This window comes from Eptatretus burgeri, chromosome 8, assembly GCF_056783735.1.
Source record: "Eptatretus burgeri isolate ZD-2024b chromosome 8, Ebu_testis_v1, whole genome shotgun sequence".
In the NCBI taxonomy this organism is placed as follows: domain Eukaryota; kingdom Metazoa; phylum Chordata; class Myxini; order Myxiniformes; family Myxinidae; genus Eptatretus; species Eptatretus burgeri.
In genome coordinates, this window is record NC_140968.1 from 67,242,589 (window position 1) to 67,259,634 (window position 17,046).

The 17,046-nt window shown below is 40.6% G+C and overlaps 1 protein-coding gene across 6 annotated transcripts in view; it reads right to left on the reverse strand.

Annotated features, from left to right (window-relative positions):
• Positions 1-610: 610 nt before the first annotated feature.
• LOC147021948 (ankyrin repeat and fibronectin type-III domain-containing protein 1-like) overlaps positions 611-17,046 on the reverse strand; it is a 443,484-nt gene continuing 427,048 nt past the window's right edge. For 4 of the 6 annotated variants that reach the window (XM_085892412.1, XM_085892411.1, XM_085892415.1 and 1 more), the window contains 5 exons: positions 8,099-8,265; positions 6,055-6,271; positions 3,865-4,484; positions 3,198-3,454; positions 611-2,433 (listed from right to left, as the gene is read on the reverse strand). In XM_085892412.1, the coding sequence (XP_085748538.1) occupies positions 2,256-2,433; positions 3,198-3,454; positions 3,865-4,484; positions 6,055-6,271; positions 8,099-8,265 (1,439 nt within the window). In that variant the 3' untranslated portion in view covers positions 611-2,255. Of the gene's footprint in view, positions 3,455-3,864; positions 4,485-6,054; positions 6,272-8,098; positions 8,266-17,046 lie in introns of all 6 variants that reach the window. The other 2 variants (XM_085892413.1, XM_085892414.1) reach the window with 2 other exon arrangements.

The window sequence follows — 17,046 nt, forward strand, 5'->3', positions numbered from 1 at the left end:
CATAACAATTTTTGCAAGAGAATGGTTCGCCTTCAAATGGAAAATAGATCCCCTGTATTCTTCGCTATAACCTTTGAACACATCTATAACTTTAAAACAGCTCGTCCACAGTAATGTGATCCTAATAAAGATGGTAAGTTATATAAGACTTAACATCACAGCATTTCTGGAACAACTATACCAAACATGCAATTAAACCAATAGGAATACTAGAAGGGCACTTGGAAGAGCGAATACCTCCACCAGGCTGATTAGTTAACATTTTGTATCCCACCTATCCCACCGATGGACTAGATCTGGATTCGGACCTAAACTTAAATTTAATCAGCTTGTTGTCACCTAACCAACTTATCCACCAAGTTTCGTCCGAATCCATCCACAACCTTTTGAGATATTTTGTTCACAAACAAAGAAACGGCAGACAGACGTGGGTGAAAACATAATATCTTGTTTGCACCTTTCGGTGATGGAAATAATTTCTAGAAGTTCCCATTCCTCATCTTGTACTCTTCAGTCCGTGCTCATTAATCGGAAAAAGAGTCAAAGAGATACAGTTACCCGATCGGACAAAGGAACCAAGAGACCTTGATGATCTAAAACACATGGAACACACTTGTTGGTAGTTTTTACTTGTGCATCCGAAAGAAAACAAACAAACGCAAAACGTGTAATATCACAAACAAAAGTATTCCATTTAGATTAACACTTCAAGCCATTACATTGCAGGAAATAAAGACAAAGCATCTTCTCAAACCTGATAACAGTAGGATCTTCAGTAAGAGGAAGGATCACAAATTGCTGAACCTGAAAAAAACGTTTGCCTATTGTGGGCTAGCATGTTGAGACATGATTGGTCATTCAGCACCAGTGTAGTGGACACACAGCCAAAGGGAAGAAGCATTTACAATCTGCCATCCTGCTGTACATGGAGTCACTTTTACCAATGTCAATGCACTTGATGAGATCTCTTATGGATTCTCTATTTAAGGTACCCAAATGGGGACAAATCAAAGCTACATATAGTGCTGGGTGGTTGTTTTAGTTCCGAACATTCCTGAAATTTTGACAGGATTACAGAGAATGTGTCAATGAGAAACATGTTAACCAATAAATACACTGCCAATGTAATTATATCAAACGCTGGCCAGGTCGAGCAGCTTAAACTGCACGTTCTGTGCATGTCCGCCTTTAGTGCAGCATTGCATGAATTTCACATTGGACGCCATTTCAATCAATTCATTCAGGTAAACCTCAAAAACTATGAAATTCCATATGTACAATAAAACTGCACAAGTCTACAAAACAACAGTGTTTTTCACAGCATAAATATAATGATGCTTCAAAGCAGGGCTAACTTCGACCAACGTCGTTGGCTCTTTCACGGAGCCAGCCTGTTCGGTCTGCCCACAACCGTTAGCCACGGCCTCGACGGGGATAAAGCATGAATGATACATTCAACGTTTTGATGCAACCTTTTGGTCCTTTTCAAACCACTGTTGTGACCATAATTATATTATATGTACAGATTCAACTGGAGTTGGTTGTGGGCTATTGAGATGCATGCACACAATGTTGTTCCAAGATGCTTGAATCGAGTGCAGGAATATATAAACACATCCATGCTGTTAGAAAGGCCTGGGTTATCATTATAACAGTGACAAACGTTGGCAAACAAAGTAAATAGGTCATATCAATAAATTATAATCAATTGTCTGCTGATGTCACAATGCCTGTTACTCAGCAATCAAATGTTACTCAGCAATCAAATGTTACTCAGCAATCAAATGTTACTCAGCAATCAAATGTTACTCAGCAATCAAATGTTACTCAGCAATCAAATGTTACTCAGCAATCAAATGCTACTCAGCAATCAAATGCTACTCAGCAATCAAATGTTACTCAGCAATCAAATGTTACTCAGCAATCAAATGCTACTCAGCAATCAAATGCTACTCAGCAATCAAATGCTACTCAGCAATCAAATGCTACTCAGCAATCAAATGTTACTCAGCAATCAAATGCTACTCAGAAATCAAATGTTACTCAGCAATCAAATGTTACTCAGCAATCAAATGTTACTCAGCAATCAAATGCTACTCATCAATCAAATGCTACTCAGCAATCAAATGCTACTCAGCAATCAAATGTTACTCAGCAATCAAATGCTACTCAGCAATCAAATGCTACTCAGCAATCAAATGTTACTCAGCAATCAAATGTTACTCAGCAATCAAATGCTACTCAACAATCAAATGTTACTCAGCAATTTTCGGATGAAAAAAAAAAAAACTCCGTCTGTTTTTGTGAAGAAATCCTTTTGTGTTGACGGACCTGAATAAAACTCCTCTAACTAGATAAATCAGGTAAATACTCACCGGTTGTGGGAGCTTTGCAAAGGTAAAGGTGGGCGAATATAAAGACAGTAAGTAAAACCTGCTGGAGAAAGGTGTTGTCTTTGGATTACATATGACGGTTCACACAAGATAATAGAGCATATATTTGACATCGATATTTCATATCAATTTAGGGTAAAGAAAGGGAAGAAATTACAAACAAACAATTACAAAGCAGTTGTTCATGGTGAAGACAAATTACCAACAAGAGTACTACCTACTGAAGGGAGTGTTTGGATGTGTTTAAAAATATATAGATATATAAACCCATCAACAACTGAGGCCTTCCTTGCATAGCACTGGGAGCAGGGGCCCAAGAGCAGCGGTTGATGGAAGGTGACAAATTGTTTGGTCTGCGATGTTGGTGGTAAATTTTGTGATCAGTCTCCTTGTGTCTGAATAAAGAAGCTGCAAGTATACTGAAAGTTCATGGTGGAGGAAGTGGCTGCTCATTAGGAAAAGGGTGGAACATAAGGCTTAGCGTCGAGTCCAGTGGGGGTAGCTTAGTTTGGAATGGTCTGGCTCGGCATTGCCACTGCTCATGGGAATGGAGCCGAGCGGCAGCGTGGGATCTGCTGTTCATGCTGAACACCTGTTACTTGGTTTCCGCTTGCCTGCCTCCTTTCCCTATTCCCTAGCCAGCCCGGGTCCGACCCCCTGTCCCATTCTTCTCCGGAAATCCACTGGGGCTTTCCAAAGCGAGGGTTAGATTTGGATGAGATTGGGAAAAAAATCCAATTGCTGTGGAATGGGGAATAGAATGAAGAGCCATAGGGGAGAAATAGGGAAGGCAAGAGAACTCACACCTTGGTGGCCGCTTCCTCCAAACAGGGCCGATGTGAGCCAATCACACGTGGCTGTAACTTCAGAGATGCTCGTTTCCATGGGCCAAGTAGAGCGGCAGGTTGAGCATCATCAGGAAGCCAGCGTTCTTCTGAATCCAAGACAGCAACTATGCCCAGTGCAACAGGGAAATGGCTATCGTAGGAGTAAGCTGGTTTGATTTTTGCAAGGACTTCAGCTACCAGCTCCTGACAGGTGATTACACTGCTCACCTCCAACTGATCCGGCAAGAATTGATGAAAAAAAAAAACATGGAGACAATGATTAATATTAAATTAATGAATTCATATTATTATGCTTGAGGATGTTTTCTTTTGACTCGGAAGCATGACGATGCTAATACGTATTTCCGTGAGATTAGGACAAAAAGAGAATAACAATTAACACCGTCTGGGATTGTAGTCTGGAGATACAACATATGAGACAAGTGCTCAAAGTGGTATCCCAATTATTCAACTATCCTGTGATAAAATATTATATTAGAGCATGAAAGTTGTAAAATAACTACTTGCAATTAAGAGAGCCCAATAATATAATTGTGTCGGCACACTGAAAAAAAAGCAAAGTTTTAAGTAAGGAATAAAGATAATATCTAAATGAGATGATTGCATTGAAAATAGTGATTTACCTGCACAGTGGTCCCATCACTCTCTTGTCCACACCCTGCAACTTGCACACTAATGTACCACGTGTCTGAGCATTCATCTGAGCTAGTCGGGTCATGATGCACAGCCTCGTGCAAATCTGAGTCTTTTCTGGGATTTTTTTTGTCAACAGTGGCTCCCCTTCTTCCCTCACTCCCGTTGCTTTCTACAGATTCTTTGCCTGCATGGTGACGAGCAGGCCTTGCCTGGTCCCGTGTAATTGGCTCAGTTTCGGAAGTAAGTCTCAAACTCTTGTGGTATGATCTCTCAAGCTCAGCTAGCCGCAGTTCTGAAAGGAGTTGCTCCAAAGGACGAACATTCTCTCCAGGGCTCGATGAGCATTCTCCTGACCACGCAGTGCGACAGTGATGCGGCGATTGGCTAAAAGAAGCATCATGAGAAGCGACACAAAGCACATCAGGAACCGAGGGGTCCTGCAGGCCATCCGTGATCTTGTCTCGGCCACTACTGCTTGCGCTTCCAGCTGTTTGTATGCAAATGAGGTCCAGTTCTCTTGGGCTTTGAGCGCAGCTGGATTCGTAATCACTGTCTGCTGGTAAGAAGACTTCTGATAGACCCTCTTCATCAGATGTTCCTTGCAGATCTGAGGGCAGGAGTGCGGTATGATGAGACACCAACAGGTAATTATTTTGAGAACGAGTAAAAAAAGAAAGATTTATAACTGGAATAAAAACCAATTTAAGTGCATGGCCGAAAGCAATGGCATTTCAGCACTAAATGTGATTTCATGAGTTGAAAATTTTCGAGGAAATGAAATGAGTCATTAAAGAGCCGCAAACATTGCTATTGCCAGAAAAACCATGCGCCTTCGAGTGGAATCTATTTGCATGAGAAAATTGCATGTGCTTCTGAAAAAGGAAGAAAAAAAGAAAAAACATATAACAAGAAAATTTCAGAATGTATGACACAAAACAAAAGTGATAGAATGAGAAAACTAGAAGGGCACTCGGTAGAGCGCATACCTCCGCCACGTAATGCCTGATCCACGACAACGTATCAGGTCCAATACATTTTTAAACGAGAAGGGCACTCGGTAGAGCGCATACCTCCACCACATAATGCCTGATCCACGACAACGTATCAGGTCCAATACATTTTAAAACTAGAATGGGCACTCGGTAGAGCACATACCTTCGCCTCCGCTACTTTTTTGTTCTTGGCATGAGAGTGGGGGGAACAGAACAGTGAACATTTTGGTGTTGGTTTCATGCAAATCGGTTTTGATTTGACCGTGTTATGACAAAAACCGCATATTTTGAAAGGTCGTGACCCCACTGACCTTTGACCCTCAACCGCTAACAAGGGTAATGGCGTAATCGTGTCATGTCACCCATCACAAGATTGGGCAATGAATTCTGAACATTTTGGCATCGGTTGCATGCCAATTAGATCAAAATTGACCGCGCTATGGTAAAAATACGAATTTGACCTTTCCGTGACCTTGACCATGACCATTGACCCGATCACTCCCAAAATCTAATCAAATGTTCCTTGGATAATAACCCATCATCCCACCAAATTTCAAGCGATTTGGTTTAATACTTTCTGAGTTATGCGAATAACAAACAAACACACACACACACACACACACACACACACACACACATATTCACAAATTAATAAATAAATAAATACACAGCGACCAATACATAACCTTTCGCAGAATGCGAAGGTAACTAGAAGGGCACTTGGTAGAGCGCATACCTCCACCACATAATGCCTGATCCATGAGAACATATCAGGCCCAATACATTTTTGAAATATATATCGGGTTTTTTTGGCCCAATCTCTCAATGGTGAAGAATCAATTTAAATCTTCAAATTAGATCATTCTCATATCCAGATCCGGATTTGGATCTTCACCAAAATCAAATCAATTTGTCGTGGTCACACACCCAACGTGTCCACCCAGTTTCATCCAAATCCGTTCACAACTTTTTGAGATATCCTGCACACAGACAGACAGACAAACAAACAGACAAACAAACAGACAGAGAGGGGTGAAAACATAACCTCCTTCACCTTCGGTGGCAGAGGTAAAGAACAAAAAAGGTTGGAAAGAAAGACAACATGAAAATTAACGAGCAAAGTAGAAGTGGGAATTGTTTGTATCAAAGCGCATTAATACATGATTGTGTAAATTGAGATTCCACCGTTGAAAGTGTTCCGGCGAAGGAGATCGGGAGAAAGCAATGAGGATGCCAGGAAGTCTGTATGTGAAGAGCTGGACAGCATTGGATCGGGCTGTAGTGAAGCACAGGGGGCTGCAAGAAGCATTCGGAGTGGAAGTCCAGCACCAGCCTGTTTAAAGCGTCCATGCTGCAACACGGTCATGATCCATCTTCTCTCACGCCACAGCTCTTCTGCTTGCTGAAGCAACATGCCGCACAACATTTACTGATGCATACAAAACTACATGCCGAGATGCAATGGCTGATCATATTCGTGGTATCATCTCCAGTTAGATAGTAAATATTGCTGGAGCAACATGCAAATGCTAAAGGTGTGTTTTGACCTGGAACAGTCTGCATGAGGTAAGGTAGTGTATCAGATGCCGAAGTCAAACATGGAATTTGGTAGATAGTCAACATTCCCAAAGGCCTGCGTTTTGCAAAAATCGACCTCGAGTCTTTAATTCCCATAAGCTAATAAAGATGAGACAGCCAGCTTAACATGTTTCACGTGAAGAATAGAGTGCACCCTCGTCTGGCACAGAATCAGATTGCAGTTTTAATTGGATATGATTGATGGTACTTCATTCTGAACTGCGCATTGTTTGTGCAGCAAATTATAGTGATTGCATCATCTTACGTGACACCATGGTATTTAACAACATACTTTACCATGACACTTATTTCTACACACCTCACCTTTACCACCATTGCATTACTTGGTCTATTACGGATGGTTGAGGATTTCTCACTTCTGGTTCTCTTCGCTTCTGATTGGTAAATCCAATTTGACATCAATCGACAATTTTCTCAAAATGATCCCTCCTGCAATGTAGAGTCAAACAATAAATGGAGGCCGAGCAATTTTATTTATTTATTTTTAAAGATTTTAAAGCTTGTGGCTGTCTTTGTGGTGATTCCTAAAGCAGAGCTTGCAAGATAATTACCTCCACCGAAAGTGAATGGAGGTTATGTCTTCACCCTGTCTGTTTGTCTGACTTTGTGCAGGATATCTCAAAAAAGTTGTGCACGGATTCGGATGAAATTTGGTGGGAAGGTTGGGTGTGACAAGGACGAATTGTTTATATTTTTGGTGAAGACCCGCATCCAGACACTAAAAATTTTAAAGTGATTCTTCACCATTGAGAGATGGGGCCCAAAAATGATAGATAGCATAATATCTCAAAAAGTTGTGCACGGATTCGGACAAAACTTTGTGGACATGTTGGGTGTGTGACAAAAGAAAGAATTGATTCAATTTTGGGGAAGATCCAGTTACGGATCTTGACACGGGAACATTTCAAATATATCAAGTGATTTCACAATTGAGAGATGGGGCCAGAAACGATATACAGTATATATATATATATATATATATATATATATATATATATATATATATATATATATATATATATATATATATATATATATATATATATATGTATATCATGATATTTCAAAAAGTTGCGGACGGGTTATGACAAAACTTGGTGGATGAGTTGCGTAGTCGATTTTGGTTCAGGTCCGGATGCAGATCCAGGTGATCAGTGGGTATACGCTCTCACGTTGTAGTTAATTTTGCTCCAGAGCTCTGGCCTTGATGTCAAGGTGCATGTGGTATTGTTCGGGCAAGCTTTACCATACATTTTTATCTTCGGTCTAAAGTACATGCATTTAGTTATTTGTTCATCATGTTTGACCTTGTCGTGTTTTTTTCTTTTTGATAAAAAGCTATTTCTTACGGAGACCTTTAATTTTCTCATAATAAATGTTCTCTCGGAGAGAAACACCCATGCAAAACAGAAGCTGCAACATGCTGGTTTGAACACTGCTCCGTTCGAGGTATAATTTTTTGGAGAGATCACTTATCCACGATAATGGAAGACTGTTCCTTGTCGTGTCTCGGAATGTGACACCAGAGTGAACCTTACTCGAGCATTTCAGGTAATACCTCATCATTGGTGCACTCCTCCCTACTCGACCATACACAACATATTACTCCATGACAAGTCAGGCAACTTGCCTGCATGAAGTCCAACATGCTCTGGTGCTTCAGGCGCGCAGCCGCGAGCTCGCTGTCAGAGAAGGCCTCACGCAAGGCCTGTTGTGCCAGCAGGAACTCAAGGTCAAGCAGGACGGAGAGACGGCAGTAGCGCACCATGAACTCCAGCTCATAGGTGTGTAGATGAACTGGAGAAATTCCAACCAGAATGCAAGAAGCAGGAGAGAGAGAGAGAGAGAGAGAGAGAGAGAGAGAGAGAGAGAGAGAGAGAGAGAGAGAGAGAGAGAGAGAGAGAGAGAGAGAGAGAGAGAGAGAGAGAGAGAGAGAGAGAGAGAGAGAGAGAGAGAGAGAGAGAGAGAGAAAAAAAAAAAAAAAAAAAAAAAAAAAAGACACAACAGTGATTATTTCACTTTATGGGTATTGTAGTCACAACATACATGTGAATATCAATCTTCTGCAGCTGCCTGGGCTCCAGCACAATAACACTATTTGCTTTGTAAATGGAGCAGAAAATAATGGGGTCTGGTAACGCAATCAGAGTGAAGCTTTGTAAATGTTATTGTTATGAAATTTTTTTATTATCATCACTTAATAATGTTATGTCTACTAATGCCCAGCATTGTTGATTTGAAACAATATAGCAATTGCATTGTTAGAAAAACTGAAAAACAAAGGAAAGTTTTATGAAATTACTCCTACTACCCCCCTGAGTGTTATCGTGGCCTTAGTGTAAGTTACCTATGAAACATCACAATATGTTAACCTTACGTAGTTAAGTTGGCAGTGAGCATGTCCCCAAGCTGTTTCATCCTGGTTTTGAAAACTTCGCACAGACGAATCTATAAGCTTGGTGTTGGCTTCGCGGTTAGGGTGGCTGGCTTAAGATCCTAGGGTCCTGAGTTTGACTCCTCGTTTTTTACCATTGAATGAACACCGGGTGGGGTTGACTCAGCCTGTTATCTTTCCGAGGTTGGCAAAATGAGTACCAGTGTGCTGGTACCAGGGGTACCGCATCAGCGGCATGGCTGTGCCCCCAGAAAAAGTTGCACCAGCAGCCACAGGCTGCACATGAAATGAATGAACAGGTGAATCTGACAAAAACTGCAAGCTGGTAGAGTGCCATCCGGCTTGGGGGATAAGCTTGAAAGTTGCACAGCATCTCTTAAGGACAACCCGGTGCTTAAAGCTGACTGTCTCACATGTAGTCATGTGACTAAATGTCTCACATATAGTCATGTGACTAATAACAAAACCCCAGTAACATTTTTCACCAATAGCGTAGTTATGCAGACAGTAATAATGAAACTGCCACATGAATGTTTATGAAAATTGGATGCAGATGTTAGGTAAACAATACAAAAAGTTCATAGTATTGATTAAGTTCGATAAATAAGACAAGCATATGGTATAGACATGAATGTATAAAATGGCTTTAACCTCTGTCCAAGTTTCTTTGTGTGACTGACACCAATGGTTATATGAGGTCGAACTTTGGTGGAGTAGCAAAACATTATGGATTGTTGGAAAAGGTGCTGTGAGAACTGTTGAATTAATAATATAATTCATGAAAAGAAGAGGATAAAATTAAAAAAAGGGCTGGAAAGACAGCTCAGAGATGGCATTCTGACCTTTCAGCTGTCTAGTCTGGGTTCAATTCCCAACCTGACGATGAACTGTCACCCTGGTGTTGCACCAATGAGTTCACCATATATCATACGGGATGTTAAGTTTGGAACCGGTCTGCCAACTTTAACTGTTCGTGGACGTTAAAGATACCAAGGTGTCTTTCACGATGAGTATGCGAATAGATTTGCACTCAGGCAAAATTCCAAAGTCCTACCATGACTATCACCAGATAGGCAAAGGCAAACCACTCAGTGCAATCCTAGCCAGAAGACTACTTCATCAGAACTGAACCTGCCCTCTGACAGATGACAAAACAACTCCTCACGCAGGAGGGAGGACTGCACCGAGGATGCACCTTGGTCCTTGAGCCCAGCCTGTTGTGAGCATACAGACATCTATTCCCATTCACAAACGAGAGAGTTCATGGAACATCTTACCCTGCACTGTCTTGAGAAACAAGGACATGGACGAGGTCTTCGAGTCACAAATTTGATTGGTCGTGATGACGTAAAATGCCATGATATTTTGTCCAAGTACTACAAAACGGAAGGGTTTTGAAAGTGGCAAGAAGACGATTTATGTTCTGCGGTATTCAAGTGCATACATCAATTCAAAAAAAGTTTTTGTCAGAAGTTTACTGCTGTTGATGCAGCGTCTTTCACACCACCTAATTTAACACGTTACATTAGTTATTCGTGCCTGTTGTTTGTTTCCTTCATGATGTTCTTAAAAAAAAAAACAGAAAATTCCCTGTTTGGAATGATTTTCAATTTTGTATGACTGCCAGACAGGTGGACAAAGTAAAATAATTATCTCACTCCTCTCTGTGCATGTACAATCAGGACAAATTCGGAGCCAAAGTACTGCTAAACTGCAGGTTCATTTTGCGATTCATGTTCCAATTCGTGATCAAAATATAACATTCAATTGAATTGAATTGAAGTTGTTCCTCGATCATAAACTGACGTTTGTAGACAGACAGTCAGACAGACAGTCAGGCAGACAGAAATAAGTGAACCAATTGCTTCGCCTTGCTTTTCGCTTTGAGTGTGCATGGTAATAACTCCAAGTTATAGTGTATAATTCTACATCTCGTTGACAGACCGGCAGCACAACCCTTGACTCTGCTGACTTGAAAGGGATGGGAAACTGTGATTACACTTTACTTAGAACATATCTTAAATGCGGACAAATCTCTCATGGCAGACAGATTAGTGGCCTTTCTGTTTTTTAACCGTGTCTTTTTTGATGTTTCTCCCACTGCTCTTTAATCTCCATAGGTCACACGCATTTTGTGCAACCCCCTCCTAATAAAACTCCAGGCTTCACTTCATGCCTCTACTCTATTGTTCCTCCTAATTTCCCAATTTGTTTCAATGTTTTCCAGAGTACCCTCCAGGGCTTCAAGTTGCCAGTGAAACACTACCTCAGATCATCCTCCATACCTACCTGTTATCTTTTCTATCCTCATTAAGCAGTACTTCCCTGCTGTTCCCCTTTCCTCTACCCATGTATTTACAGGTTTCTACATTTCCTTACTTCTTCTCTATCTTCCTCCTGTTTGTTCATCCCCCCCGTTGCATTCACCTACAATACCACTGCCCACTTTATTTTCAGTGCTTTGCATCTGTTCATTCCAGTGTGTAAGAATGAATCATGATTGAGACACTTCCGTTTGTTCTTTCACACAATACTTAAGAAACTCTGTACCTCCGTAACAGGTATTTTGTCCATGGAGGTAATTACTCAAGCTCGGCATCACCCTTGAGTGAGATTAAAACAAAATATTCCACATCCATATATGATGTGGAGTTAAGGCCTCGTTTGAAAAATGTGCTGAAGACGAATATGCTCAAAAGTGCTTATTTTTCCACATTATTTCATTTCGAGTTTTTATTTTTTTTCAAACTTTGTTGATTTTATGAACAAAGCTCTTTCCAGTGAATGGTACATATGCAGACCTTGTACACATATTTTCTTAGAATTGATGACTTTTTCCCATGGTGATGCATTAAACTGTTGCCATTGACCTATACATTAAATAATCCACTCTGAATTCCAGCTGTGGCTGATTGCAGTGATGCTAAACAACATATAAATGTATGGTTTGGTGAAATCCAGTCATTGCTTATGATAGTTCATTGCAAACAGAATATGTGGCAAATGGAAAAAGGCAAAAAGCCATGGTATACATACATTTTTTGGAATACACTTCAGGAATACATCGTCCTACCAACTACTGCAGAAAAGTAAGCTACACACTCACTCACCACATTTTCAAAATTATTTCTTATTTATAAAAATTTAAGTGGATGTCAGATGTATTGGATGATTCAGATACAATAACCAATACTGTCGGAACCTGCTATTCACAGATTCGCAATTCGCGGACCTCGCGTATTCGCAGTTTATCAAATGTGACATGCTTCGACATTTGTGGCCCTGTGTTTCACATATTTGTGGTTTTGTTTCGTGTTTTCGTGATTTTTCGCAGGTGTATTTGTGGGATTTATGATTTTCCCTTATGAATCATAAACAGCTGGGAACCTATCCCCCCCTTTGTCCATCGAAATAATGCCCCGACATTCACAGATTCGACATTTGCGGGCATTTTTCAGGAACGTATCCCCCACGAATAGCGGGGTCCAACAGTATTCTAAAATACCACGCAGTTAGTACAATAGACTTAATGTTGTAGACCACAGATCAACTGTCAAGGCTTCTGTGCCATAACACCTATAGTTATACAAGGAACTTCAACACAGGAGGAAGCCATTAGGCCCATCAATCCTGCGCAATCATACCAATGTCTTAGTACTCCCTCATCCCCAATTCTTTGAGATACCGACCCAACGGATTCCATGCATTCACCACTCTGAGTGAAAGACCTGTACCTTACTACCCTTCCATCTGTCCTCTTCTATACTCTTAAACTCCACCCCATTGTCCTTTGTGGAATCACTTTCATCACTCTACGCTGAACACTCTTTATAGCAGCAATGTCTTTCCTCAGATGTGGTGACCACAACTGTCCACAATATTCTCAATGAGGCTTCCATAAATTTCTATACATTGTTAACACTACCTCTTTTGATATATAATTTGTCCCCAAATGAATACAATCAAAAATCCTGTTAGCTTTCCCAATGGCTGTCTGGCACTGTGCTGTGAGCTTACCCCCTGTGTCTATTATCACCCCCATTTTCTCCTCTGTCACATGCTCCAAGACTGCCCCTTGCATTATATAATCCCTATTTTTATTATTCTTCCAAACTCCAACACCTTACATTTCCTTGTGTTGAACTGTATCCACGAATCTTATGCCCAGTCCATTAAAGTATCCAGAGTTTCCAGAAACTGAACCCCCCACCCCGCTCCTCCCACCCACAACCCCTTCTTCTCTCTGCTGACAACCTTACCTGCATATTATCTGCAAATTTGGAAAGCCTTCTCTTAACTTCACTGTTCAAAGGCATTGATGAAAATTATGAATAATAAGTCCTAGAACTGATCCCTGGGGTGCCCCATCACTTACAACTTCCCAGTCACATATCCTCCTGTTTACAGTCACACTTAGCTTCTAAACACTAAGCCAGTTTTTAATCCAGTTGGCAACTGTACTAGCCACTCCACAAGCCCTCACCTTATCATTTGCCAACAGTGGTACCTTATCAAAAGTTTTTGGAAAGTTTAGAGACACTACATTCACTGCACTTCTCTAATAGACCCAGTCATGTGTTGTTTTGCTTAGAACAAGCAAAAACACACTCTCGTTGATGAAAAACATGCGTTTCTGCATTGGAATAGTGATTTGGAACAAAAAAAACAGGTTCAGATCAAGATAATATGCCTGGTGTTGGCTTAATGGTTCGGGTGGTGGGCTTGGGATCCTAAGGTCCTGAGTTCAAATCCTGCTCGGCTGTTGAATTAATACCAGGTGGGGTTGACTCAGGCTGTCATCCTTCTGAGGTCAGCAAAATGAGTACCGGCTTGCTGGGATGATTGAGCCATTTGAGTATCCTGTGAAAGAGTGGTGACCCGTCCAGGTTTGTGTCCCATAGCCCAGGAGACTGCTTTGGCAGCACCGATGCTTTGTAGAGAGTATGGTCCCAATGGATGGATGGATAATAAACTACCTCATAGGACTCCAACAAATTTATCAAATATGATCACCCCTTCGTAAGTCTATGTTGCCTGCCATAAATTCGTTTGAAATTACTCAAATGGTTCCCTATCCATTGCATAATAAATGATTGTACAACCTTTCCTACACCTGAAGCAAAACTCACAGGTTTCTCATTCCCTAATTCTTCTATGGACCCTTTCTTAAATAACGGTGTTACATTTGCTACTCTCCAAAATTCTGGTAGCTGTCCCGACTTCAACGAGCTGTTAAAGACATCGATTTTAGCGTGGAAGAAAAGACGTCCGAGACGTTCGGATTCCGAGTCAATCCTTTAGCAAACCGCCATGGTCAAACTCCGCAAACCCCTGCTGGGAAACCCCATTAAACCAAAGCCAAAGCATATTCATGTATTATGAAACCAAAGGCAGATGATGCTGCTACAGATTAACATCACGCTTATCAGGCTCTCCCACCTCCATTAATACTTTAGGATGCTCATCATCTGGCACCCGGTGCCCTGTCATCCCATTGTTTGCCGAGCTATTTCTTCACTTCCTCTCCTCCGACCTGAGTCTCCTCAAGAAGCCCTTGCACTTTCAGCTACTGGAAGTTCCCCTGACTGCTTTCACGTAAATATAGAAGCAATTTTATTCTTTAATAAGCCTGCCATCTCACCATCGTCATCCACCAATTGTCCGCTTCTATCCATTAAGGGGCACACATTTGTCTTAACCTTTTGCTTACACCTTGCATATATATTTAAAGAATGTCTTGCTGTTTTGTGAAATAATTTTGGCCTTCCAAGCGGTCCATTTCATATTCGCATTGAGCTTTCCGAGTGATTTTCTCCAACTGCCTCTGTTTACGTCTCGACTGGTGTGAGTTGGAGTCTAGTTCAGTTACACCCTTCACAATTGCTCCTTGAAGGTTGCCCATTTCTCTGATGCAGACTGTCCACATATTAGCTTTTCCTAATCCAGACTACCTAACTACTCATACCTTCACAGTTTCTCTTCCCGAAATATAACGGCCTTACTCTACTATCCCGAACTCCACATCTCAACAATATAGTCGCACACATTATGTTGTGGTCACTTGTCACCAGATGTTCTCCAAACCCAACTCAACCATGTTGGGATCATTGTTTAAAAAGAGATCGAACACAGCATACCCCACACCCTGCTGTCGTGGGCTTTTCTACAAACGGACTTAACAAGCAATCCTGGAATAGATTTAGAAAATCCTCCTCGGCTCTGTTCTTTTGCCATTCCTGGACCCAATCTATCCCTGGCAAATTTAAATCCCTCACAATCAACACCCTACCCTTTCCACAGGCCTTTCTGAACTCTTCATGAACCCTTGTTTCTGGCTCTTCCCTCATACCAGGAGTACTATAAACACGTCCTACAAGTATCTTACTATTCCTACACTGATGTCTATTCTTACACTGATGATGTTGAAAGAAGGAACCACGAGACGCGTTCAGATTTAGCACTTATTCAATCGGCAAAACTGAAAACCTACAAAAAGCTGTTTCTCTTTTTGACATACATGTGTTGGTTGCTACGGATGCCATCTTGCTTGCTGAGGAAGGATTCATGAGAGAGGTCACAAGTGCTCAAATCATAATCTCCATATAACCTATAGCATTATAAACCAGTTTTATCCATCAAAATCCATCAGCTTTCCAATATTGGAAAACAATCGATTGTGATTGACCCGTGCCAGCCATTTTAGATCCACAAATTTGGAGGAGCCTGATGCATCGATGATGTATTTGAAGTTAAACATAAACCAGTTAATTATGAATGGCTTTTTCTTATCCTGGTTCCGGAGAAGAAGATTTCTCAAATCTATTATTGAGAACATTATAAATCAACGAAGGCCGCCAAGCCTTTCGACTTGTCAGATTTGTTAAAGGATAGGCACATGACCTGATGATGCAATGATCCTGTGAAATTTTAAAAGTTATCGGTGTTGTGGTGTCTCAGAAATATGAGTGATAGAATTTAGTTGAAAAATACATTATCCAGGTAAGTTTGCAGCTTTCAGCTTGGAAGCTGAATTGTATGTCCAATAGAATCAAATCAGAATTGCAGCATGAATTTGGATTACAATTGTAATATTGTAGACTGGTCTACAATATGTTTACTTTTCTTATTATTGTGAGTCTTAAAGTATTTTCGATAATCATCGGCCATTGGAACACCGAGATATGATTCGCCTCTCTCCCTCTTAATAGCATGTAACAAAAGGGTCCAAGATGTTCATGAAGCATATTCAGCACAGAGAGGGAAAAAGAAATGAAAAAAATGCAGTGGCAATATCAACTGTGACACCGTAAACAGCACTCGACGTGCAGGAGTGAAAGCAACAGCCTTAAAAGGACATGTTTCGTTGCGTTTCGAAGCTCCATGAGGAATCAAAGACTGAAAATGCAGGCCGGGTGCCATCTTCAGGTCATGGCTTGCCTGAACTAACGCTGCTCAACGCTCTTCATGCACACGACGGAGCAAAGAAACATTGAGCTAGGAAGAAGCAACAGCTTCAAACACATGACGGAGCATTCGATACTGGTGCACAAGTGATGTCGCTTCATCTGAACCTTCAATAAAAATTTCCTTCGGTGTTTGAGGCAGCCATGTATGTAGCTTTTCACAACAAACATTCATCACATGAACATTGTACAAAAGGTTTGAATCCATATGGCGTGTGGATTGAGACGACTCATTGTTGATGGGTGCTCGAAATGTAGGTGAGAAGACAAAAGGAAATGGTGTATTTGTGTGCGTGTGTGTATGTATGTATGTATGTATATATATATATATATATATATATATATATATATATATATATATATATATATATATATATATATATATATATATATGTATTAGTGGAGCATGTTTACAGACTGCAAGCAAATACTCAGGAGCATCCTACTTGTATACATAATAAATATAAGCATTATATATTTGATGATGTGGATTGTGAGAGTTTTACTGTATATATTTTATGAGGTAGATTATGAATGCTAAAAATAAATTATGAAGTGGATTGCAAAAATGAAGTGGATTTTACGTTCTGCAAAAAGTAAAATAACTCAAGTAAATCAAGCATTAGTGATTAGAGTGAGCTCTTCATTTAAAAGTTTACAGCGATAGTAATTTTAACATAAGTACAGCAAAAAGTTATAAAAAGAAGAGAACATATGATG